Source organism: Pteronotus mesoamericanus, unplaced genomic scaffold, assembly GCF_021234165.1.
Source record: "Pteronotus mesoamericanus isolate MK-2021 breed Mesoamerican mustached bat unplaced genomic scaffold, CSHL_Meso_final scaffold_99, whole genome shotgun sequence".
NCBI lineage: Eukaryota > Metazoa > Chordata > Mammalia > Chiroptera > Mormoopidae > Pteronotus > Pteronotus mesoamericanus.
In genome coordinates this window covers 12,401,627-12,428,691 of record NW_026555330.1, presented here as the reverse complement: position 1 = coordinate 12,428,691, position 27,065 = coordinate 12,401,627, and the positions used below count along the sequence as shown (strand labels likewise).

The following is a 27,065-nucleotide window of genomic DNA, read 5'->3' as shown; positions in this document are numbered from 1 at the left end:
CTTCTAGCAGACAGCGGGGTGGCGGCCTGCACCGGAGCAAATGTTTGCGGTCAGCGTCGGTGACTGCCATCCTTACAGGCCCGACGGTTGTCTGCTTCCTGGACCCGCCTCCCCGCAAAAAAGAAAGGCCTTTGACCCCAAGGGCTCGGCCTTTCCTTTCGTAAAGCAACGCCCTGGCACCTCCGCCACAGGACACAGGTGGCAGGCGGCGGTGACACGACGCTGACGCCAGCACTGGGGGCCGCTTCGCTTTCGGGACGGAGCCGGCCAGAGCCGAGCCGGGGCCGCCACAACGGAGCCGGGAACGGCGTCGCGCGGGCCGCGGCGGCAGCCGGAGCGTTTGGGGGACAGGACCGCGGGAACCCGGAAACGCCCGCGCCGCACCGGGCAGGCGGCGGAGGGAGCGGACGGCGCCGCGCGGCCGGGGACCCGGGGGACGCGGGGGACGCGGGGGGCCCGGGGGGCACAGCAGCCCCGGGCGCCCGACGGAGCCGAGCCGTCGCCGCCCGAGCGCGCAGCCGGCCGAGCTGCCCCGCAGGTGAGTGGCCGGGAGGCGGAGGCACGCGCGGCGGCTGCGCGCTCTGCCCGCGGGCGCAGGACAGCGCCGGGGACCTGGAGCCCGAGCGCGGCGGGGGTGGGAACAGAGGGAGTGACCCGCCGTAGGCCCCGGGACGACGTGTGGAATGTGCTGGGTAGAGGAGGAAAGGGGCCGGAGGAAAGGGGTGTGGCGGGCGGAGGGAAAATGCGGTGCGCGCCTGGCCGCCTGGCGGGAGGGCGGTGAGGGGCGGGCCTCGGCGACCCGCCGTGACCCCCCCAAGTGGCTCCGTCCACCGGCCGTGCTCCGCGCTCCAGGCGCCGCGGGACTGCTAGACATGGTAAGGTCGGTGCGGAGGCCCGGTGGGATGCCCGCCCGGGTGGGATCCCCGTGGGAACCGCGCGCGCGTCTCTGTCGGGGGAGGCAGGATTTTAACTAACATACTTCTTCTGCACCGCTCCGGGACGTCGGATAAATGAATGAAAGCGCACTGTTAAATGTAGCAAGAGGCCTTGCTTAGTAAGACACTTCCAGCGTATTACTTTATAGGAGAAGACTATTTTGTTATGTTCTATTACCTGCTGTATTTAAAAGTGGAACAAGAGTGTTTTGTTTTGGATACAGATGAAGTTGGGTAGCTTCCCCCTCGGTGCCCTCACTCACTTTCACGGGTAAGCTCTGGTGGTTTCCTTTTAAGGGAATGACTTCTAAATTTCCAGCCCTTATTTTCCTCCCGAGTCTTGGTTCTACTTATGCGTCTCAAGTTTAGTTCTTCTGTTCCTCATCCCCACCACGTCTAGGCTAAGTCCGGCCCGTCTCTCTTACCTGCGCAAGAGCAGTGGCTTACAGGCTAGACTTGCTGCCCTCGGCTGGTCCCCTGCCAGTCTCCCCTCCTCCCATTGCTTCTGAAAGCCGGACGTCTTAGGCTTTCTTTGGTCGCTGTTTCCTCAGAAATACTCAGTGACTACTGGCGCCAGAATAAATGCTAATTATTTAGGGCGGCATTCAAAGCCCTTCCAAACTGGGAGCTGTCCCTGCTTCCAGTCAGATCAGTATGTCGCTTGCTTTCTTTTTTGTTTTTTAAATTGTTTTATCTCGCATAGCCTAATTTTTAGCCAAACTGGAGAGTTACTTTGAAATGTGATTTCTGACATGTGCGCTATGCCTGCCTGCCCTGGTCTTTGCTTACATCCTTCCTACAAGGAAGGCCTTTCTTATGGCCCTTCTAGAAATTCTACTTATTCTTTAAGACCTTAAATGCCACCTCCTCCTTCTGGAGCTTTCTGAAGTTTACCATTAGTCCAGAACATTCTTTTTCTCTTGTGTGTTGAGCTTTAGAAATCTTGTTTTACTTGTTAAATTTGCATTTTACTGTGGTTATTTGAGGAATTTATCCCTACTAGAATGTAAGCTTTTTAAAAGAAGTTATTGTTATCTTTTAAATTGGTTTAGCATTTCAGTACTTGAGCACAGTGTTAACATATATTAGACTGTTAATAAATAATTGGTACAGTAAATCATAAAACAAATTCTTATAGTGCTCCTGGAAGCAAAGATGATGCCTGTGTTATAGAGTAACCTGACTTCAGACTTTTATGAATAATCTCATATTTGAAAGTGCTTTTTCTGTTCCATGTTTTAGTACCTCATTTGAGCCTAGTAATAAATTTTTGAGGTACTATAGTTGTTCTCCCCCCATAGGGGAGGGAAAATAATTTTCCCTCTACTCTTCGGAGTTCTTAGCTGAAACCCCATCATAAAAGACAGGTTAACAAGAGAAAATGAGAAATGTATATACATATATACTTAAGATGCATATGAAGTGGTAGCTTAACATTAGATTTCAACCCTCTGCAAAGCAAGTATATCCTAAGTGTTCTCTCACCGTTTGGGAGTCCAGAAACTCGAATTAATACCTCTGGGCTGATCTCAAAGAGTCCGCGGGCCGCACTTCCTCCGGAGGCTGGGGGTGGTCCTCTCGTTCCTCCTCCAGCCTCCGGCGCTGCCACCCCTGCCTGGGTGGACGGCGCGTGGCAAGGCCGGCCGCTTCAGATAAGTCTCCTGGTCTCCTCAGTGCCTTCTCCGCTTGTGGGTCTGTATTTCCCTCTTGTGTCTCTCATGAGGACCCATTGGCATAAATTCTTTCTTAGCTAATCCATGATACTCTTCCTATCTCAAGATCTTTAATTTCATCTGCAAAATCCCCGTTTCCAAATAAAGTAACATGTAGGTTCCAGGGCTTACAACCTAGTATTTGGGGGGAGGGGACATTATTCAGCCTACAAACAATCCTCAAGCGTACATATTTTATATCGGGTCATGTCCCAGGATATGGAGGCTGTAAAAATAGAGAATACAGTGTCCTACAACCTTGTAAGTTGTAAACTCAATTTGCTTTTTCTTTCAGCCTAACACAGGATCAAAGATCCTAACACCGGATCTTTGGGCTTGGTTTTCAGAAACGTTGACTTTGCAGCTAAAGGAGACACGAAGATGTTTTAGGGCAGGCATGGGAGCTTTCTAACTCTTTACTTGGACTGTGAGCCTGAAGCTCATTGTTTCTTCCTCCAAGTTTTCTAGCTGACCTAGAAGCAACCCATGAATGCCACTACATGCTGATTTCCAATAAGACGTTTGTGGTGGCATCCGCTTGATCAACCTTAATTACAGGTGATAATTTATGCAGTGCTTCCCTTGGCAGACAAACCACCAGTGTCTCCTGGATTTGGGGAAAAGGTTTGAGTTTCAACAAGTTGACATAATTTAATACAAGGTACCACACTTCCCTGGGATATTTTTCTATTTTTCTATTTCTTTTAAATATCACCCCAGGATGTATTTGATTTCAGAGAGAGGAGAGAGAGAGAAACATCGATCAGTTGCCTCCTATATACACCCCTAGCAGGGATCAAGCCCGCAGCCTAGGTACATGCCCTGACGAGGGATTGAACCTGCAACCTTTTGGCATGTGGGACAACGCTCCAACCCACTGAGCCACCAGCCAGGGTCAGACTATTTCCTGAATTGTTTGAGCAGCGTATGTCTCCCATGGTAGAGGATAAGCTCCATGAAGAAGCACTCTGTCCTGTTCATCGTGTGTACCCAGTGTGCATCACAGTGCCTGGCCATAGTGAGTGCGTGTTAAGCATTGATGTCAAGTTGTGTGATTGTGATACCTTCATTTTTCACATCTGCCACCAACCTCCTTAGCCTTGAACCTCTCCTAATGGTTAGTGCTCGTGGACCCTACCAGCTTCTACACTAGTGTCTGTTCTTTGTAGGATACGTGGAATTGCTCTCTGCCTTGGACGGCACGTGGCAGGAAAGGCCCATAGAAGGAAGGAGTAGGGAAGGCGAGCGCCGGGCGGGGCGGGGGGCGGGGGAGGGGGGGAGGCGCGCCTTTCACATGGCACCGCACATCCGCTGCGGTATCTTCCAAATCCCTGACTTTATGAGAAGAGAACGTCAATACTGAACAGTTTTTAATTGAAAAATTAAAATGTAAATAAGTTTTATATTTATATAGTTGAAGAAATATTTATTTTACCTGAATGTAGCAATGGAAATTCCACAGGCTGTGAAAGACCAAGGTAAAAATTAACTTAAAGAAAGTTGACATTATCTTATATAAATAGTCACCTGACACCTGGAGGAAGAAAGGGAAGGAGAAACAATAAAAAGCTATCTAATTTAGGCTGTAACAGGAACCGGAAATGGTAAAGATGAGTGTGTTGTATTATTGAGCAGGATTGTACTTTAAGCACGCAAGAGTGGAACTAATTGAGTGGAAGTCATCATTTCTGTCATAGAAAGAAAACTGAATATACTAATAGTGTGAATTACCTTTGGCTCATTTATTTCACTTTTATAAAAAAAAATAAGTTTTTTTGATTTTCCACAAGATTATTATGGATTTCAACTACAACACATGCTTACTACTTTTTGAGAATACTCTGCCTGCTTTTGAGGTCGTGTGAAAAGAAGGAAAGCTGGCGTGATGAACTTTGTCATTGTTGTGCATACAGCCCCAGGCTGCAGTTTTAAGGATTTGGCATCGTGGAGACAATGGACAAAGACTCGCAGCCGAGGGCGTGGCAGCCCCGTGTGCGTTGTCCTCTGTGCGCTTACACCCGTGCTGTTCTGGCTAGTGTAGAATGAGAGCCTGCATTTGCACAGCACTATACAGTGACTTGTGTGTTTTCGTAGGTACTCTCCTAGATTATTATATTGTCCTCTGGGAGTGTGTTTCAGGACCAGAGTTTAGAAGATGTAACTATCGCTCACTTTAAAAGTGATAAGGTAGAAATTTAGCCTTTTATAATGGAAAGAAAATTGATTTGCAGAATTTCTTAGGTACTTGGTCATCTATAAAAATCTGTATCCATTTTATTGTCATTGTAAAACACTGTCTAAACATTTAGTTTTTTAGGACTTCTAGTGGCTGGAGACATGTATCAGCAAAATGCAGATTTTGTCTCCGTAGAATGATGAGCCTCATACACAGACCCAAGGATGAGACACGTGGCTAAGGCGCAAGACTGTAACCAGACGGACTTTCAGATTTCCCTCCAAGGACCTCTCTGTGTTTGAAAAGATGCACAGAAATTATTAGTGTGTGGTGTTTGGAAGGTTCGCAACTTAGCGGATGCCTCCGCAGCGCAGTTAACGATGGCATGACCCACGAGTCTCTCACTCCCCCTGACTGGCGGGGGCGCGGCGGTCCGCACCGTGTGCGTCGCTGACGCACGCACTTCACGTGGAGTGGAGCGTTCGGCCGCGGGAGCCAGTGCGGTGCTCAGACAGTGCGGTGCTCAGTGTGGGCGGACCGGCTGGCGCCGCACTGGCAGCTCCATCAGTGAAAATGGGGGACATGGGACGAACACGCCGAGGGGACCGAAAATACGCCTCCTCACGTGTTTGTAAAACCTTCTTTCTTAAATGACTATTAAACAGTTACTGAGAACGTCTTTAAATTCTAAAGAAGCTTACCGATATTTCTGGTACCAAATGCAAATATAAATTCTAATCAAGCTATTATTATCCATGCTCATCAAATCCCAACGAATGAAGCTTAGATGAAGGAAGTATTGTTGTACTTTTCTCCCCACAGAGGTGAGAAGGGATTTAAAAATAATAAACTGACTTTATAAATATCAAATTCATCTAAGTACCCAGAGGAAAAAGAGTGATTGGAAAGCAAATACAAGATCCATTAGAGTGACTACCAAACCTTGTAATATTTCTTTTATGTAATATTCTTTTAATAGGACTTTTAGAAGTCCTAGCAATGTGACTGCTTGTAAAATCAGGGGATTGGCCCTGGCTGGTGCGGCTCAGGGGGCTGAGTGCTCACCTGTGATCCCAAAGGTCGGCAGTTCAGCTCCCAGTGGGGGCATGTGCCTGGGTTGCGGGCCAGGTGCCCAGTAGGAGGCGTGTGCCAGGCAACCACACACTGATGTTTCTCTCCCTCTCTTCCCTCCCTTCACCTCGCTCTAAAAATAAAAAAATAAAATCTTTACAAATACATAAAATCAGTGGGTTTAGGATACAAACCTGCCAAAGATTAAAATGAGATTATTTTAATCCAGTAATTATTCTAATACAGTAATTCATTATACTAATATCCTAGTTCACTAGTCTATTAGTACAGAACACTAATATAGTAGTTCATTATTACATGTTATACATGACTATATATATTTGTGTGTATGTATATATACACACACTCAAAGTTTACAATTTAAAAATCCAGACAAAACTTCTAGAATATTGAAATTAGATTAATAGAATTGTGTGTGTGTGTGTGTGAGAGAGAGAGAACTGGAAGAGACTTGAGAAATCATAAAATATTAAATTTTACAAAAATAGCTTAAAATATTCTTGGCTTATGTACTACTTAGCCAGTTGAAAAATTTGAGGAAATTGGAACATTTTTTTAAACTGCTTTAACTTATAAAAGGAAAAGAAAAGGATCCCAAATGTTCACGTGTAGTGTGAGGATGGGTAAAGAACTCCTGAACTATTTTTCATCTTCTGTGTGAGTGAGTCTAATTATTTCAGGAGTGTTTACCGTTCCCTGCGTTGGGGCATTTCTATGGCAGCTCCTGTCAGGTAACCCCGACATCTGTGTCAGCTCCATTATCGTCTGTTGGCTGTCCTCGCTCATCCTCGTTGCGGTGTTTCCCTGCTCTTTGGAGTGGTGAGCACCCTCATTTCTGGACTGTATCCTGGGCATTGGGCTTGGGCCCGCGCCCTCGGTTCTTAGCTACTCCTCTGTATCAGCAGGCAGCCCCTGCCGGGGGAGGCGGGCTCTGCCTCCTGCGGGCATTCCCCTTGCAGGCCACGGGGCTCTGCCCCTGCCTTTGTGGCGGCAGCTCCTGGTGGGTGGGGCAGGCGGCCGCCTGCTGTCCTTAGTGCAGGGTGGGGACGGCAGGCAGGTTACAGGCACCCAGGTGGGAGGTTGCGTCCTGCAGGGCCGCTGCCTCGGGTTGCTCCTCTGGCCGGGGACACGGGCTCCTCTGGCCAGGGACACGGGCTCCTCTGGCCGGGGACACGGGCTCCTCTCAGGGCTTTTCTGCTGCTGACCTGCCCCTGTTGGTGGTTCCGGGCTGTAAGCTGCTGTAGCACCAAGGGCAGACACACAGGTGGCAAAAAAATCTCCAGGGAGTTCATGCTGGGTCATCGCTCAAGGTCCTGGTCACGAGCCAGGTTTGCCTGTTTTCCTCACCTTTCAGAGTTCTCGTTGCCGAGGGCCGCCTTTGTGCTTGGGCCAGAGCAGGAAGGGCGGGCTGGTCCGGCCGCCCTCCTCCGGTCCGGGACCTGGCGTCACTTGCTGGCTTTAATGTGCCCGCCTCTGTGTTTTCTAATTTTGTTTATTTGCCCTATTCATTTTGTTTTTCAGGCAGATGCAGATAAAGCGATGTCTGCCAACCTAAAATACCTGTCCTTGGGGATTTTGGTCTTTCAGACGACCAGTCTGGTTCTAACGATGCGCTATTCCAGGACTTTGAAAGAGGAGGGGCCTCGCTACCTCTCCTCCACCGCAGTGGTGGTCGCTGAGCTCTTGAAGATAATGGCCTGCGTTTTGTTAGTCTACAAAGACAACAGTAGGTACCTAGGCTCTTGTGTTTAAGTCGCTGAAACTTCCTTAACTGTTTGGTGTTCTTTATCTATAGCCTACATGTAGCTCTATGTTGTTAACTGCACATTTGAACACTACTGCGTTAGCTAATGCCCGAGTATTACGAACATTTCAGTACTTTTCATTGTATTAGGACAGTTTTAGTGTAATAATAAAGGCATTTTGTTCTAACCTATATCATATTCATGTCTCCCAGTTTCTTATATTTATAGTGCTTGGAGAATAAGAGCAAATTCTGTAAATCGGTGATTGTCAGAAATTTAGAGGAATCAAAATTTTTTACTCAATTCAAAGCCTTTTATTTGCTGTATTAATTAGTCCAGCAGTGATTGTTTGTTTTGTTTTTTTAAAACAGCTTTATTGAGATATAATTTAGGTACCATATAACTCACTGATTTGATTTTAGTTACTTATTTTTAGAGAGAGGAGAAGGGAGGGAGAAATAGAGGGAGAGAGATGTCAGTGTGAGAGAGAAACGTCAATCGGTTGCTTCTCGTACACGCCCTGACTAGGGACCAGACCCACAACTGAGGCATGTGCCCGACCTGGAATCCAATCGGTGACCTTTCGCTCTGTGGGATGATGCTCAGCCAAGTGAACCACACTGCTCAGGGCCAATTCACTGATTTTAAAGTGTACAATTTAATGATTTCTTAGTATATTGCTTTATTTTTTGAAGTTATATACATGTGCATACATATATATACACACATAAAATGTGCAGCTTTAGCCATTTGTACCTGTGCAGACCAGTGGCACTGTGTTCACCAAGTTATGCAGCTGCCACCGAAACGTCTGAAACCCTCGTCAGCCCAAGCAGGAACCACAGAGCAGGGGACAGACACCCCTATTTCCTCTATTCCCAGCTCTCGGAAACCGGAGCTACTTCCTGTCCCTATGAATTGGCCTGTTTTACCTATTTCTGCTTCTCCTTTAATGTGTGACTTACTTAACTTAGCATAGGTTTCAAGGTTTATCCATGTGGTAACATGTATCAGAACTTTGTTCCTTCCTGTGACTAAGCACTCTTCTACTGTATGATATGTGTGAGTGTCTATGTACATAATGTTCTATCCACTCGTGTACTGATGGGCACTTGGGCTGTTTAGAACTTTTGGCTGCTGTGACAAGGGCTGCAAAGAACAACAAAAAATGCTGCAGTGGACGTACAGGGCTCTGCTCAAGTCCCTCCTTCCACTGCCTCTGCGTGTACACTGTGGGGCGGGATTGCCGCCGGGTAACTGTGTGTAAGTTCCTGAGGAAGCCCCGGACTTCGTGCACAGCCGCAGCACCGTCTCGCATCCCCACCAGCACGGTGCAAGAGTTCCCGTTTTCCTACATCCTCCTCAGCACTTGTTACTTTTTTAAAAGATTATTTTTTGTGCTTGTAAGAAGAAGGTTGAAGACTACGTTTTATAGCCTTCCCAACATTTAGAGGCCAGATTGAGAAGGAGGAATCAACAAAGGAAGACTGAAGGAGTCGCCCGCAAGATAGTAAAAAAAAGAACCCAGGAATATGTAACACAGAGAAATTAGTGTCTTTGCTGCTCAAGTCCAGGTAAATGGAGGTATCTACTCGTTTAGCATCACAGGGCCAAAGATATCCTTGAATGAGTCGTTGGGATTATGCACTGAAAAACCAACTTTCAGTGAAGCAGCACACAAATGGAAAGACCATCCACAAAAGTAAATTCCAGGTGGGTTAAATATCAACACTTAATGTCAACGGATTAAATGCTCCAATCAGAAGACACTGGGTATCTGAATGGTTAGGAAAACAAGGCCCATATAAATGCTGCCCACAAGAGACCCACCTCAGATGAAAAGGCCCACACAGACTGAAAGTAAAGGGATGGGAAAAGATACCTCATGCAAATAGAAATGAAAAAAAGCTGGGGTAGCAATACGTATGTCAGACAATGTAGACTAAAACAAAGGCTATAATAAGAAACAAAGAAGGACATTCCATAATGATAAAGGGATCAATCCAACAAGAGGACAGAACCCTTGTCAACATTTATGTTTCCGACGCAGGAGCACCTCAACACAGTATATAATGCAAATACTGATAGACAAAGAAAGAGACCGATAGTAATAGTCATAGTATAGGATTTTAGCACCCCTTTGATATCAATGGATTGATATTTCAGACAAAAAACAGGGAAACAGTGGCCTTAAATGACACATTAGATCAGATGGGTGTACTTAATGTCTTCAGAGTATTTCACCCCAAAGCAGAAGAATATACATTCTTTTCAAGTGTACATGGAACATTTTCCAGGATAGATCACATGTTAGCCCACCAAACAAGTCTCAATCAATTTAGGAAGACTGAAATCATATTAAGTAGGGAGAAGATATTTGCCAATGATACATTTCATAAGGGGTTAATGCCCAAAACTTACAAAGAACTCACACAATTCAATACCAAGAAAACAAACAATCCAACTTTAAAATGGGCAGAGGACCTGAATAGGCACTTCTCCAAAGAGGCCATGCAGATGGCCAACAGACATTTGAAAAGATGCTCAGCGTTCACTAATCATCAGAGAAATGCAAATTAAAACCACCATGACGTACCACCTCACACCTCTCAGAATGGCCATGGAAATAAATCAACAAACAGCAAGTGCCAGTGAGGATGAGGAGAAAGGGGAACCCTCGTGCTCGGTGGGAGGGAGTACAGACATGGAGCCACCATGGAGACCAGTATGGAGGGTCCTCGAAAAGTTAAAAATGGAACTGCCTTTTGATCCAGCGATCCCACTCCTGGATATTTATCCAAAGAAACCCAAAACACTATTTGAAAAGAATATATACACCCCTATGTTCATTGCAGTGTTATTTACCATAAATAGCCAAACTATGGAAGCAGCCCGAGTGCCTGTCAATAGATGAGTAGATAAAAAGGCGGTAGTACACATACATGATGGACTATTACTCAGCTTTAAAAAAGAATTCACGCTTTCCATTTGCACAGCATGGATGGACCTAGAGGGTATTGTGCTCAGTGAAATATGTCAGTCAGAGAAAGACAAATACCACATGATTTAACGTATGTGGAATCTAAAGAACGAACTAAATGGACAAACAAAACTGAAACACTCTGATACACAAGGAGCGGACTGGCAGTTGCCGGAGGGAGGGGGTTGGGCGACTGGGTGAAAGAGGAGGAGGGACCGAGAAGCACAAATTGACGGTCACAGAAGAGTTGCAGGGTGTACAGGGCAGCACGGGATGTTGCCAACCACGTTGCCACAGGATGTGTGGTGCCGGGGGGACTAGGAATAGCAGGGGAACACTTGGTAAAGTACATGACTGTCTATCCTGTGCAACTAATACAAAACAATAATGAATGTTGAAAAAAGAGCGGCCCTGGCCGGGCGGGCTCAGATGGTTGCAACATTGTCCTGTACACTGAAAGGTTGTGGGTTCAGTCCCCTGGTGGGGCGGGTGTGGCAGGTGACTGACCCATGTTTCTCGCATTGTTGTTTCTCTCTCTCTTCTTCCTCTCTCTCTAAAATCAATGAACATGTCCTCCTGTGAGGATTAAAAAAAGAGAGAGAACTAATATACAAGTGTGTGTGGCCAAAAAAAAAAAAAAAATTGACATTTAAAAAACAAAACTTTATGACCTTGGTACTGTGAATGATTTCAAACAAGATTTCCAAAAATGAGGAAGAAAATAGATAACTCTGCATACATTAAAATGAAAAACATTCGTATATCAAACCAAGTGAGAAGACAAGCCACAGGCTGAGAGACCGATCGCTATGCGTTGAGCCGTTGTTGGTTGGGTTTTCCGTCGTGTGTGGCCAAACGTACTCCCTGGCTGACTTACCCGTGATCAAAGTCCTCACACTGACCCAGGGACACGGGTGGCCAGTGATAAAATGGAATGCACAGAATACAAGTGTTTATAATGTCGCTGTGTTGAAGTAAGAATACTTGGTTGACAAGTTAATGCTGTGAGCTTTTGGTTACCGTAAGCACATATTGCATATATGTGTGTAAATATGTCTATACAATTAACTTGTATTTCCCAATGACTGAATGTAAGGATAGTGCTGGTCTTAATATGCTAACTTACGATATTGAACATTTGAAAAATTAGCATTATTAAAGGTATAATTTAGACCTAAAGTATCTTAACATGTAGCCCAATTCCTTTTTTTTACAGGTGAGAAAATGGAAGCCTTGAAAGAGGGTATGTCACTTACTCAGTTACTTAACGACTGAATTTGCCTGTTTCGTGTCTTTTCTAGAATGTAGTCTAAGAGCACTGAATCGAATACTACATGATGAAATTCTTAATAAGCCTATGGAAACGCTTAAACTTGCCATTCCATCAGGGATATATACTCTGCAGAATAACTTACTCTACGTGGCACTGTCCAACCTGGACGCAGCTACCTATCAGGTACTGGAAATTCATTTCTAACCGTCCTTTTAAGAAGCAGACCAACAGTCGTTCGTGACTGTAGCTGTTTCCTTTTCCAGGTCACGTATCAGCTGAAAATTCTGACGACGGCACTATTTTCTGTGTCTATGCTCAGTAAAAAACTCGGTGTGTACCAGTGGCTCTCCCTGGTCATTCTGATGGCCGGCGTTGCCTTTGTACAGGTAACTATTCCTGATAAGTGTGCCCTCCGCTCTGTCCTGGCTTCAGCGCCATCCCCGCAGTGCAGGGACAGTGTCGTTCCGCGGTCTGTCAGAGCAAATGAACGCTGTTCTCGCGGCCGAGGTATTTTTTGAGGGCTTCCCTTGAGCAAGACACACCAGGGGCTGTGACGCATGCAGCGTCCGACACGAAGAAACGAGCCCCGGGGCAGGGAGGAGGCGGGGCCTGCGTGGACGGCGCCGCTGGTGTGTCCAGCCATCCAGGCTCTGCGGGCCGTTCTTCCCTGGAAGGATGTGGCACTTCTCGCTTCTTCCTAACGGTTCCTTACCGGTCTCTGCCCCGGGGGCCTCCGCCTCACACGCCTGTAGACCCTGGGTCCCCGGCAGGCTTGTTTCTTAAGTCTTGTCCCAATGGGTGGCCCTGCTGCCCATCCTGGGGGTCTTGGCTGACACATACAGGCTGGGGTGCCCCGGTCCGCGGCCACAGCCCCGTCCCCGCTGGGGTTGCACGTGTGTGTTCCGGACGCCCTCTGGGCGGACGCCTTTGCTGGGCCCGGCCGTGGGCCTCCGACACTCCGCTCGCCGGGCCCACCGGTTTCCCGGCAGCCGGGGGCCCAGCCTCCTCCACACGGTGCCCTGCGTGTCTGCGCAGCCCGCGCCCTGCACGGCCTGCCTGGTTCCTCATGGGGCCTTGGGCCTCCTCGCTGGTTTCCTTGTCCTTAGGCCCGACTTGTCCCCCAAATTCAGCCTCTAGTCGTCCGCACTGTGGTCTGTCGCGAGACAAAGCCAGCCGAGCCAGCTCCCTGCCGTTCAGAGTCCCCGCCCGTCACTTTCCCGAGTGTAGCGAATGCGTGTCTCGAATGCATACTTTCCATATTTATTTTAAACGGGCATTAGAAAAATATAACTGGCACAGCACACCCATACTTTGATAGGTGTTACTTAGGATAGACTAAAGTAAGTGTTAAAGTAGGACAGACATTTTAAATTAAAATATCAAGCAATGAATGGTTCAGGTGGAGCACGGGCTTGACAAAGGGCCTGGCGGTGGCCAGCAGGTAACCGGCTTCAGGATCGTCGCCCTGAGCCCGCGGGGCCAGCAGGGCCCACGGCACCCGCCCGAGCAGCTGCCTCCGCGCGCCCCGCTCCGGCCGCGGCCCCGCAGTGCCCGGCGGCTGCTTGGCGCCGCTGCGCGGCGGTCCCTTCCCTCTCGGGCTTCATGCGGTTTTCTCTCTGCCCAGTGGCCCTCGGACTCGCAGGAGCCGGACGCGAGGGAGCTGTCGGCGGGCTCGCAGTTCGTGGGCCTCATGGCGGTGCTCATAGCCTGCGTCTCCAGCGGCTTCGCCGGGGTGTACTTCGAGAAAATCCTCAAAGAAACCAAGCAGTCGGTGTGGATAAGAAACATTCAGCTGGGTGAGTTTCCAATGCCTTCTGATGTTTTTTAAAGCGATCATATCGTTATAGCTAAGGATTGCTACATATCCTTAAATAAATAAGCCTTTCATGAAATGGGCTATTGGGCCAAGTATCTGGCAAGGTTTTGGCTTTTTAAACATTTTGTATTTTAAATGAATACCTTTTAGTCAAGAATGTGGAATTTTAAGTCTCTGACACAAAGCATGTTTCTGCTCTCACCATTTGGGGCCTTAAAAACTTGATCCTTGGTTGCGATGTTTTCCCAGAGGACACTGCAGATAACTTATATTCCCTCACCTGTAAAATGTACTCAGTTATAGTGCTTTATATGTTAATGAGAATTAAATGAGATAACACATGTAAATTATTGAGGGGAAATGCCTTGCATATAGTAAGCACTGATGTGTCAGCTATAAGTATCAGAAAAGGAAAAAATATTCAAGGTTTGTGTGAATTGCCCAAAATTTCCTTCAGTTATAAAATAAACATAAAAGTCAGTTCAGGATTGATGATTGTGTGGTATTTCATGGATTTCTTGTTCACTGATTTGACCTCATAGCACAGTCTAATGGTAAGCTGGCTCAAAGTTCTGGAAGGATACATAAATCAATTATAGTAACTTGAAATTTCAAAAACAGGTGTGTATGTGAACATATGAAAACCTGTTATCTAGCAATAGGAAGATACAAGATGCATTTTGACAGATGTTTGAGTGGGCCAGCCATGTGTCATGTAATTCATGCATTATATTTTTTATGCTCTAAGATTGGTAACCTCTGTTACTTTTACAGTCTCATGTCTTTGCTTATACTCATAGTACCAAGTATACTTTTGTTAAATGTATATGAATATCCAACTAGAAAATTTTCTAAGTAGCTACATTTATCAAAAAAGAAAAATATAAAATTACTTGGTACGTCAGTGGACAGATCTCTCTGCCAATCTGACGTAAGCTTTCCGTTTTTTAGGTTTCTTTGGGAGCATGTTTGGACTGATGGGTGTGTACGTTTATGATGGAGACCTGGTATCAAAGAATGGATTTTTTCAGGGATATAACCGACTGACCTGGACAGTTGTTGCTCTTCAGGTAGAGTGTTTAAAGTGTCATGGTTAAGGCGATGAACTTCGTTTTAGTTTGGGGGACACGAGCGGCTCCCGCTGTGCTGATGTGAGGAGGGGCCCCCGCGGCTGCCCCCGTTGCCTCCGGGCGGTCCAGGGCCGTTCGGGTGGCCTGGCCTCGGCGCCGTAAGGAGAACTCGCTTTGAAGAGGGGACGTGAGTGTTTCAGGTCAACATGATGGAAATGCAAGTTTAAGGGTAAAAGAGTTGAGGCTGAGGGCAAGTGTAACTTCTCGTTTTGCTGCTCCGGCGCCCCGGTACCGGGATTCTGCAGTCAGCCCATTCAGACTCAAGAAGCAGGTCAGCTGTTTAACTAGAAGACGTCGTTCCTCCCGTTGTAGTTCCATATTGGAATAGTCCTGCGAAATTACCGCAGTTGATAATTTGAAGTTGTTCAGGGGCCGAGGGACTTCATCTCCCGTGAGTCCCTCCTGAGCCTCCGGAGGGCGTGAGGGCGCGAGGGCGCGGGCGCCAGCTGCCTCCGGTGCTGCTGAAAGTCGGAGGAAGTGTGAAGCAGAGACAGGGTAAGTCAGGAGAGCTGACATACGGCGGCTTTGTCTTACAAAGAGGGAAGCCCTCTTCCCTGCAGCAGGGGCTGGAGACCTAGCACCATAAACAAGGTTTGGTGCAGTAGGTCGGAGGGACCGCCCAGGGAGGAAGCCAACAGGTGGAGGAGAGTCCTGCGGAGACCTGTTGGAACTGCGGGCGGCGAGGCCCGCTGGCTTAAGCTGTGGCTTTCTATAGACAGCGGGGAGTCGTTGGGGTGGCGCGCCCGGGCGTGGGAGCGGAGAGTGGGGACCGGCAGGAAACAAAACTGCGACGTGCTGTCCCGTCTCATCCTGCAAGCAGCCGCCGTTGGAATTGGAGAGGGGTTTGGGAGACAGTTCTGTCTGTGCCCCTAAAGAGAACAAACAAAACCATGCTGTAGGGAAAGCAACTGCTGACAGTGAAAGCGGGGTTAGAACAGGGAGAAACTGGAGGAAGAACATGGACTTGGAGCTATTGAAAGGCCAGCGAAGTAACTTTCAGGTTATACTTCATTTTTACTTAAAAGGAAAAACATTTCGCTAGTTGGTAAATGATCTTTCCACATTTGTCTGAACAGTGACGTTAATACTAAATTGGATGAGACTAGATATTTTATTTGTAATATGATCAAACTCTGTTCTAACAAACTGCAGTTTCCGCAGGTCATTACTCTCTCAGATGCTTTTTGAAATAAGAGGGCTGCTGAGCAAAACCTAGGAGGCTGCTGGTTGTATGAGCTGTTTAATGAGAATCACTTACTGTAGTGGGGTTAAATTTATAGGACAGAAGCATAAAGCTTCATTATTAATGACGCTGGTTTGAAAAGCAGTTTTATATATGTTTGTTTTTAAAAATAATCTTTAAAAACTTCTGCAGGCACTTGGAGGTCTTGTAATAGCTGCTGTTATCAAGTATGCAGATAATATTCTAAAAGGATTCGCAACCTCTTTATCCATAATATTATCAACACTGATATCTTATTTTTGGCTACAAGATTTTGTGCCAACCAGGTAATATCTTCTTTTCTATTTCTTTAAATCTCCAAAAAGATATAGAAAAATAAGTATTTTTCTTAAGATTTGGTCTGAAAAAACTTGTTCTACTACAACTTTTGAAAAATCATGGGAATGTAGTTAGTAAATGATACACACTTAACTGTCTTTTTTAAAAGGTTTCAAATTAAGTGCATGAAAACAGTCTCCCACTGGGAAATTTCGTACACAAACCTGGCTGGCCAGAATTTTCCCAGTGGGTCTGAATGGCCCGTTTCCCCGAAAAGTAAAAAGTCATATTAAAAAGTCAGTAAGTCCTATAAAGCCATAAAATAAGCCGTGTAATGACATTTAAAATTTTTTTGAAGGCTTAATTTTTTTTTTTTAGGAATATACATGCCAAAAGTTAAGATTGGTATTCTAGTTTATGTCAAGTTTAAGTTATAATACCAGTTAAGTTCATTTCCAGTTTATTGTATTATATTTATGGATAAAAGGAGAAGAAACCAAGTTTCCTTGCATGAAATCTTTTTTGTTTTTAAAGCATCCTCAAATATTAGTCCTGAGTTTTGCTTATTACTCCCTTGGATTTTAAACCGAAATTTACTTTGGTTTGAAAAGAATGCAGATATCCCTTTATATTTTCAAATACTTAAAAAAAATTGAGATCTATTCAGTGTATCGCAGGCCGAAGGCGTCTTAAGATAGCACGCATGTCAGCTGTCTTTGCTCTGATAGTAGAGCAGACAGGTGAGCGTGGAGCTGGAGTCACACGTGCCTGGGTTGGACTCCCTCTTCCACTGAGACTTGTGGGGCTGGAAGCGTGTTACGCAAACTCCCTACACCTCCTCCATGTCCTCTTCTGTTCAAAAAGGGGCACAGCGCGGCCGCCTTCTCCTGGGGCTGTGCCGAGAACTTGTGTAAACACTCAGCTGAATACTGGCACGTAGCAAGCACACCGTATTGGCAGTCATATTCCTGGGACATTTTCCCCCAAATTATGCTTGTTTTTATAGCGAAGAAACAGAAGGAATGAGTTTTGCTTTTAATCTGATTTTGTCTTTTTCACGTTTTCTTTGTCCATTTAGTGTCTTTTTCCTTGGAGCTCTCCTCGTGATAACAGCCACTTTCCTCTACGGCTACGACCCCAAGCCCGCAGGAAACCCCACGAGAGCGTAGCCGTGGCCGCCCTGACTGCTTCTCCCACGGCGCGCGCCTCCGCGTCCTCCGGCTCAGCGGGCTCCTCGACCCCGAAGGCATCGCGCTGAATCTGACCACAGTGTCTAAATGGTTTGGAAATACAAGTGTTGAAGGGTGAAATATGTGTGTCTGTCACAAAATTCCTACCACATCTAGGAATCAAAACTTGAAAGTGTTTCCAGGGATTAGAATTATTGGAGGAGACTTGAAATCTGAGGTGAGAAAGATTGGGCCATTTCGATCGCTGCAGACATGTCCTGTGCTCTCCTCGCAAGAGCACAGACGCACACGCGTGACAGCTGTCAGGTCAGCTTCTGCGGCCAGACCGATTTCATTTTAGCCAGCGATTTTGTCTTACTCTGCCTGCACAGTTACAGCAAATTACATGGGATATTCAGAGTTTTGATATTATAATTTCCTGTAAAGCTGTGAAGAAATAGAAGTATCACCTGAAACACATTTACATGTTCCCGAGATTTCTATATTTATACAAAAATTGGTAAACAAGAGTGTGCTAGATGCTGTTTGTTCCACTACACAAATTGATGAAGTGACCTTCTGGGTCTGATTTGTCAGAGAACAAAACTCCTAGTCCTGTTTAAAGTTCACGGAGAGGGATGCACCCGCCTGTCGCCGCACCCCCTGCTCTAGGCCTCCCCGGCCGCGCAGCCGCTGCCGCGGGGGCCAGAGCCGTGCGCGCTGGCGGGGCCGTGCTCTCATCCCGCTGCATTTCTTTTCTGTGACCCTGATAAGCCTCTAATAGTGCTTTAAATTAAATTGCAGTGTATGTTCATTAAGGTCCTAATATGTAATTTTAAAGGGATTAAATACTCATTTAATAACTTAAAATAAAATAATTATTATCTAATATCTCCATTTGGAGAGTTTTGAACTATCAAGGCACGTACTGTACACAATTAGAATGGTTTTAATGAGCATTTTACCCACTGATCTGTAAAATCTACAGCTGTTGACAGAAACCACCACCAAAAAACAGTAGGACTGACGTCACGGGATTGAGACCCGAGCGACTTGTCTTGGAGACATCCCAGGTTGTCGCGCTGCTACGCTCTTCTTGGTGGCCCTCTCACCCACGCCCCAGGCCGCTCAGCAGAGCTTCGGGGCCTCTGCGAAGCCCCTGTCCCCAGGCTGTTCCGGTCCCAGAGTGGAGCCCCCCTTCTGTGCTGCTGGGCGGAGCCGCCACCCAGCACGGCTTTAAAATGGCGGTTTCTTTTCCACTTCGATTAGCACTGGAGTTGGAGTTGCAGATTCCATTAGTTATTTAATACATTGGTACAAGGGAGAGATAATATAGCAAAAGGAATAAGATGAATTGGTGGGCAAAAATACTTTCTAAAACTGGAATGTGGGTTTAATTATTGGCCAGACAGAATCACCCATTGAGTAGAAGTATTTTACTTTATTTTTTCATTCATACTTTATATATTTTTTAAGAAGCTTCCTGTTCTAATAGTATAAAAATGGTAAGAAATAAATATTTTTATATCTTGGGGACTCTGTTGGGCAGAATTTGGCTCAGAAACTCCATTTACAGAGCCTCGGGTGCCCTGTGCCGCTCTGGGCAGCTGTTGCTTTATGGGTACAGCCCTGGTCTCCATAGGCCGTGGGGCTAATCCGTTTCACCCAGAGTTTAAATGGGTTTAAAATGACAAAATATTTGAAATCATTTTGCTGGTGATTCCAGTTGGGCACCAGGCAGACTTTCTGGAAGCCTCACTGACTGATCTTTGGTGGCCAGGTAAAAGCATCTTCTCAACTATTTGTTTAGTAACTCCCACGCTTGGAGCGCAGTGCTTTCGGACGGGATGGCTTGCAGGCTCCTACCTGGCCTAAGCCGTGCGGAACCCAAACCCCGCAGAGGCGGGGAACACGGGGCTCAACGCAGAGGTGCGTGTGCGTCCGCAGGGAGTCCTGCCGGGGCAGTTTAATCATGTATTAATTCAGGAGCTGCTCACAATGAATTGTGAATTCAAGTTTAGCCTGACCTTATTTTAACACTTCAAAAAATAACCCAGGAGCGTGACCGGATATCCAGTATGTTAGTTGCAGTGATAACATATTTTCAGCTGTCCAAAATAACACACTTTTCAAGATTCCCAACACAATTTATAAAATTATAATCAAGAGTTGTGAAAAAAAGAGAAAATAGCCTAAAGTATACAAGTATTTCAAAGCAATTTTTAATTGTATTTTTCTTTTCTAGTCAGGTTGAAAACATTATTAGAGATTGGGTGGTATAGCTCCTACTTTTTAATTCATAGAGAAATAGTCATATTTGGGGGAACCTGTATTCTGGGCCAGGTCACATTTGTACACAGATGGTACAGTTCTTGTGGTGGGGGCGGGGGACGGGGTTGTCATCACCTCCAAGAGCCTTCTTGTGTCAACCTTTTATAGTGACAGCTCCTCGATTATGTAAATTCTTACACTTTTTAAAGTTCACTTATTATCTCTCAGCTACTTTTTTCACTATAAAAATACGCTAATTCATGGGAGAAAAGCGCCCGCTGATAGATCTGTTAAAACTGAAGAACGTGGAGTTTGGGAGTAACAGTCTGAAAGGCTGCAGACGCCACAGTGGGGACAGAGCGCAGTCTGCCAACAAGCGAGTTGCCCTGGCCACACTGTGGGCCACGCTTATGGTGGGAAATGGAGCTCAGAGATGCGAAATTTAAATGTTTACGTCAGTGCGTGGTGAATGTCACAATTTCATGAAGGAAGAGTAGTTTGATATTTCAACTGGGTTCTAAGAGACAGCATCTGAAAGGAAACCAGCTTGGTACTCGGTAGATGTGGGGTGACGCTGACTGTTCTTATTAAGGATTGATACACCTTTCCTGCATATCATGTTAGTGGACTTTTAAAATGCCATTGCATAGTCATTCAACTGAGTCTTTTTTTAAAAAACAGGGTGTAGCGTTACTCATTTTATTTACAATTTTATTGTTATAATATTTAATGACATGTGGATGCATGCTTTGCATAAGAAAACGTTTATAAAATTTATTTATGCTATATTGAAATACATTTTAAGAATCTCTAGGATATGTAGCATATTTAAAGTAATTATAGGATCAAAGAAAAAGCACCTTTATCAAAATCTGGTCCTATGTGCCTTGCTATACCAAAATACCTGACTTTTTTTCTGGAGAATATTACTGTAATTCACAGCTTTGGACGCATGGGCAAAACGAGGACGTTGTGAGAATAACTGTAACTCAGCGTTTGGTCGTCTCAACATTGGCCCTGTAAGTCCACTACCCGACAAGGTTAGCAGAGGCCCACCCTGCACACGGCGTCGGCAGGTGGCGCTCGTGGGCGCCCGGGGCGTCCCCTGTGCGTAGCGGCCCTGTTTTGTGTTACCGCTTGTTATGAGATATAATTTACTGTGATTTAAACAGATATTTTTATGGGTTCTGAATTTGTATGTCTGTGTATTTTATTTGTGTAGGAAGATTCTTTTGGGCTTGGGAATGTAATTTGTATATTTAAATTTTTTATGACATCATTCAAAGAAATATATAAACTGGTCTTTTGTTAAATGGATTTTTTTTAATGGATAAGTTTCGTCGTCATTTTTTGGTATCCAGCTGTCTACTTAGTAGATGTATGGAAACAGTTATTTTCGTAACTAACCGTGTAACTTTCTCCCCGCATCTCTGCGCTTCCGGCTCGCCCGTGCGGCGCGCCGGTCTCGCTCCCTGGGCCAGCAGTGGCGCTGGGCCCCTGTCCCTCCCCGGCGACCGCACTGCGGCGGTCTTTCTCTAGCTTGTGCTCCAGCATGAAGGGCTGGGTTTCTTTTGAACCGGTTAGGAGTCCTCTCCCTGTATGATGGTAGCCTGGATTTTTCCTTTCAAATGAATTATCTCTTTGCTAGCCTCAAGGTTAGGTAATTAGTAATTGGTATATACTTTGTGCATAATTTGAATGTATTTGCTTCTTTTGTGACTAGCAAGTCAATGCATCGAGAGCAAATGATAAGCAATATAAAAGATTTTATTTGCACCTATCTTACTGAAGTAACCTTGGACTACATGCTTTGTTTTCAGATCGCTAAAAGAGTATCAGCACTTTTAAAATGTATACTTTTCTTCGGTACCTTCTCATGAAAAGCACTTCTCTCATTTTCTTTTTTTGGTACGGGAATGTTTCTTTTGTTGAAAGCACCGTCCACCACAATCCTTGAACCCGCGGGCTATGCAAACACACCTTATAACCTAAGCCTTACACCTGCTGCTGCCCTTCACAGTCGGTGGTGACCAGCAAGAGTAATCACAGCCCCGGCTGGTGTGGCTCAGGGGATTGACCGCCAGCCTGCGAACCGAAAGGCCACCCGTTTGGTTCCCGGTCAGGGCACATGCGTGGGTTGTGGGCAGGTCCCCAGTCAGGGGGTGCGAGAGGCTGCCAATCAGTATTTCTCACATCTGTGTTTCTCTCCCACTTTTTCTCCCTCCCTTCCCCTCTCTCTAAAAATAAATAAAACCTTTAAAAAAAGAGAGAGAGGGGACTCATAGAGAAGTCCTTCAACTGCAGGACTGTTAGACCTGCTGGACTCCAGAAAACAGCAAAGCAGAAATAATTTCCTTCAAGTCCCAAAGATCGGAAACCCTGCCCCAGAAGAGAGGGTCTTGCTCACAGCAAGTTCGGGGTGGCGGGGCTCGCGCCATCCGCCTCCGTTTGCCGAGCAGCTGTGTCAGAACACTTTTCTCCTGAACACTTCAGCATAGTCTAAAAATAAGTACATTTTCCTAATTAAACGCAATACCATTACACACTTAAGAAAACTTACAATCACTCCGTTGTATCATCTCGGTTCACATTCAGGTATTTCCAGTTGTCTCAAAAGACGTGAGGGTCGTTTTTCCCCTTAGTGTGTAACCACCTCTAGAGCAATGCGCTGGCCCAGGGGAACATTCCGTTCCCTGCCAGCCCTTCATTCAACGGCTTTAGCATCAATTAATGGGTCTCACCCGATTCATTTATTACAGTGAGGTGCAAAGCGGTGATTAAAAGAATTTTAATTCTTGAATTTTCTTCTACATTTATTAGTTTATATTCTTATATATATATTTTAAAAAGAATATTGTTGCCCTGGCCAGGTAGCTCAGTTGGTTAGAGCCCTGTCCCACTATGCCAAGGTTGCAGGTTCCATCCCTGGTCAGGACACGTACAAGGAGCACCCAGTGAATGCATAAATAAGTGGACCAACAAAATCTTTCTTGAATCAGTAAAATATAATAACATTTTAAAAAGACTTTTTCCCCCAATACTCCTTTTTTCAGCTATCTTCATGTCTTCCACTTAGTATATTCCAGTCACTCTCAGCCAGCGCGGTTTTCCACGTTCAGAATGTCAGCCAGGAGCCAGTGGAGATCTTGGTAAGCTGCCCGCCTCCTTTGTGCCTCAGACAGGACCACGTTAGCCCGAGCTCCTCCTTGCTTCAGGCACTAGATGTCCCAGGCTCACCTTTGACCTGTCTGAAACCTGGAACGTCAGCAACTTCTCCACGGATCCTTGTTCCTTTTACAAGGAATAGAATTTGGACTCTATTTGCTGCTACATCAGTTCAGTTCACAAAGCTTGGGAATGAGTTTTTTAAAAGATCATGACATGAATTCAAGTAGATATTTACAATTAAAATTTAGCATTTCAAGGTTGTATTTTTTTAAATATTTGCCTCTATTTTCCCTTACAGTAAAAAAATTGGTCCCTAATGGCATTCATATATTTGCCCACAGGTTTTACTGTGTATGTGTCAGAATGCCAGTGTTGCTCATGGTAAACAAGCTGAACAAAATTTAAGACCACAGTTCTCTTTGCCCTCAGAACAGCCCGCCAGGAAGATGAGCGCTCGGCGGCTCCAGAAGTGCCCAAGAGCCGTGTTCAAGAACGGACACCCCTCTTCTCTACGCGGTCACGCGATCACTGTGATAGGATTCATTGGTCTTGTTTGTGTTCAATTTTAGAATGAAACACATTTGTCCTCTTTTTGAATACATGAAGCCTTTACGCGGTTCTAAGTTAAAATTACGTAAAATGTACAGTCCGAGGAGTGCAGCTGCCCTGCGCGTATCTCCTTTCTGTACCACCGCCTCCAGTTACTCTCTTTAGTTTCTGGCTTATCTTGGCTTCTTTTTGAAAAATACACCGATGTGTGTATGACTCTATGACTGTGTTTCTTTTGCTGTGTGGAGGGTATGCTTTGCTTTTTCATTTTCTGCTGGGGAAGACTTGTATGCTCCAGCAGCGGCACCGCTGCACTCTTTTAGGCAGTGTGCTTGGCCCTGTTTGCTTGTCCCGGCTTCTGCTGTTTCGTTTGCCATCTTTAAATGACAGTCTCTGCCCCCAACTAACCGCCTTCTTGAAAACCAGTGGACTCACTCCCTTTCACCCATCTTCTTGTTTTTTTTTTAGTTGCTACATTTCTGATTGATTAGAACATATAACATTTACAGACTATTTTCTCACCTTAGCCTTGTCTTTGTTATAAATAAAAAATATTTTAAATTTAATACTTTCCACTGGTACTTTAGCTGAAGTTTCCCCAATCAACTGTTGGCTGGATGAACTTGGTCTAGTAAAGTCCTCAAGGAGGGGTTGTAGGTACAATATTCCCCAAGTTCCTGCGTGGTTCACATACTTCTGGAGGCCTGGCCGGGTAGCTCAGTTGGTTAGAGCATCGTCCATACACCCAGGTTACAGGTTCAATCCCCGGTCAGGGCACATACAAGAAACCACCAATGACTGCGCATCTAAGTGGAACAATAAACTGATGTCTCTCCCTGCAGCCTTACCCTCTCTCTCTCTAAAAATCAGTTAAAAAAATAATAAAACTTCGAGAGCCTTGATACTCTACACACAGCTTGACTGGGTATAAAATCCCCAGCCCCCACGCCCCTTGAGTTTTCTGGAAATGTCGCTCCCTGCTGTGTGGGTTGGTGTCCTGTCAGGAAGTCCGCACCACGGCCTTTTCACCGCTTTGGAGATGTTCAGTCTGTGTGTGTGTTTGTTTCTTGGTTTTTGCCTGGAGGCCCAGATCATTTTCTCCGTATCATTTTCTCTCGGACCTTGTTTTCTCTCTCGTTCTTATAGCTGATTTATTCCTCGCCACCGCGTTTCTTTACTTTCATTTGTAATACTTCTCTCTTAGGAACCCTGTAATTTGGTTCTCTTTCTTTTTAATGAATTTATTTATTTTTTATTGAATTTATCGGGGTGGCATCGGTTAATAAAATTATATGCTTCCGGGGTACAATTCTGTAGCGCATCATCTGCGTATAGTATTGTGTGCTCGCCACCCCAGCCATTGCCCCCCATCGGCCTGTGTCCCCCCCTTCACCCTCTCCTGGCGCCCCATCCCCCTTCGGTTTTCATTTTTGAGATGATTTTATTGTTGAGTACGTCGCCTGAGTTTGATCAATTCTCATTTCAGGTACTCTTATGGAGTTGTACTTTTTCTTTACTTTTTGTTTCTTTTTTGCTGCGTCCTTCTCTGTCCACCATTGCTTATTCAAAACTGTTTAATTTACATTGGAGCGTTGGGTGTAGTTTTCCTCTGCTCCCTGTTTTCTAGAGCAGCTGACTTCACGCAGATGCTGAGGTGCCAGGAGAATTTGTAAAACGCGCAATGCCTGACAAACGCAGTCAGGGGCACTGACCTCTTTTCCCTTAGGGGTCAAGGCAATTGTAAAGACAATTGCAACAGGCAACACAACAATAGCCATCTGGGGTGAATGAATTAAAATTACACCTTTTTTTTTTTTTTTTTTGTCAAATTGGCAAGCCACAGAACCTCAGTAACTGGTGTGCCATGAGATGGAACGGTGAAAAGTCGCTGTGTTAGAGGCTGTTATTTTCTGTTAATTGAAAGGTCTTCCTTTTCTGTTTTGTTTCTATTACAACCTTGTATAGGTTTCTGGTGGCTTTTTGTGTTCCTGACAGAATGTGTTAGGATTTTCTTGGATCAGTAAGAACTGCAGTTTCTTTCCTAAATGGTGCAGTTGGGGGGGTCCAAATTCTGTGGAACAATCTTGTTTCTCCGGGAACATGTAGTTTCAGCCACCTGCCTTCTCTCCAAGGGACCCCCACCCCTCCAAGGGGCCACAGGAAGTCGTCTCAAGAACTTTCCAACCTCATTCTTGTGCCTTTTCAAGCCTGATTCTAGGCCTTCTCACTAATTTTGGAAACTCCCAGTGTCCTTCCAAATGATTCCCCTTTGCTTGTTAGCCCCCACTAGCTGCTCTTGACTGTAACCCACGAACCCTGACACACAGCCTCTTACTATAAAGTTCATGAATCTTCAAAACCCCAAATCACATGGAAAGCCACAAGTATGTATATGATACGTCTGTTAGAACAAGACTCCTCTTTCTTTCCGTTGCACCTCTTCTAGCGCAGCGTCCGGGACATTCTGGGCATTCAGTATGTGTTAAACTTCCCTTATTATGTCATTTCCAACTTCTCTTATTACACAATCTGCAATTATCTTCCTTTTGTATTTGCTCTGCAATTGTGTTCTCTAGTATAACGCAAGCTCTATTCAGATAATCTCGCTTCATTCACTAGACACATCCCGTGTCTAGTAAAACAAGGGCTTTTGAACGACTGGACAGCACTCGGTTGTTGAGGGTAAATCGGCGCAGCTGGGTGAGGTAGGGGGTTGAGCCTGCCAAGGGGACCGCCCCACAGGCGATCTGAGCAGCTCTCTGCCCGCACCCAGTACCGGACTCTGGGGACCCAGTTATGCGGTCGGTCTCCTATCACTTTCTCTGACCAGCCTCAGGGTGGACCTCAACTAAAATGTTTCAGCAAGAGTATTTTTTAACAGATGATGAGTTTACCTCTTGATGGGAATATGTAACTTGCAGTAGATCGGGCTAAAATGCCTGCCTTCTTTCCATGGAAGTTGGTGTGTTTCTGTTTCCATTCAGTTACAGAAATGGAACAGAAAACTCAACCAAATGTATTTTTTAACACTATTTTGAAATACTTTCCAATTTACAGAAAAGTTGCAAGGACAATACAAAGCACACACATGCCCTTTAACCTGTATGTTATTTATAGCTGTATAAAAAACGACCCCAAAGCTCAGTGGCTTAAAACAAGTACTTTTTTATCTTAGTTTCTGAGAGTCAGGAAACCCGGAGTGGCTCCGCTGTGGGGCCGGGGCGGGGGCGGGAGGAGGCGTGGTCCTAGCTCGGCGTCTCCCGAGGCTGCAGAGGGGATGTCGGCAGGGGTGGCAGTTAGCTAACGGCCTGGCCAGGCTCCCAGGGGACGCACGGACCTGTCGGTAGGAGGCCTCAGCTCCTGGACACCGAGACCTCCGCAGGCTGCCGCGAGGTCGCCCTGACCCGGCAGCGGGCTTCCCCCGGACTTGAGCCCAGAGCGGGCGGGAAAGCGCCAGCCGGGAGAGGGTCTGTGCCTTTTATGACCTAGCCTCGCAAGACCCTGCCGCCGCGTCTGCTTTATTCCATTACAGAGAAGAGCCACTAGGC

General features: G+C 45.8%; 1 protein-coding gene across 1 annotated transcript; it reads left to right on the top strand.

Moving 5' to 3' along the window:
* The first annotated feature begins 238 nt into the window (after nucleotides 1-238).
* Nucleotides 239-21,225, top strand: SLC35A3 (solute carrier family 35 member A3). The gene is made up of 8 exons (XM_054564906.1): nucleotides 239-538; nucleotides 7,437-7,641; nucleotides 11,942-12,096; nucleotides 12,177-12,299; nucleotides 13,538-13,709; nucleotides 14,681-14,799; nucleotides 16,235-16,368; nucleotides 17,439-21,225. The coding sequence occupies exons 2-8, from the start codon at nucleotides 7,455-7,457 to the stop codon at nucleotides 17,527-17,529; spliced, it is 981 nt and encodes a 326-aa protein (XP_054420881.1). The 5' UTR covers nucleotides 239-538; nucleotides 7,437-7,454; the 3' UTR covers nucleotides 17,530-21,225.
* The last annotated feature ends 5,840 nt before the right edge of the window (nucleotides 21,226-27,065 follow it).

Bases quoted from the DNA above. Each gene is read 5' to 3' on its own strand.
- SLC35A3 (XM_054564906.1), top strand. From the start codon at position 7,455: ATGTCTGCCAACCTAAAATACCTGTCCTTGGGGATTTTGGTCTTTCAG. The intron at 12,097-12,176 runs GTACTGGAAATT...TTCCTTTTCCAG, and splicing joins TGGACGCAGCTACCTATCAG to GTCACGTATCAGCTGAAAAT. The intron at 13,710-14,680 runs GTGAGTTTCCAA...TCCGTTTTTTAG, and splicing joins GATAAGAAACATTCAGCTGG to GTTTCTTTGGGAGCATGTTT.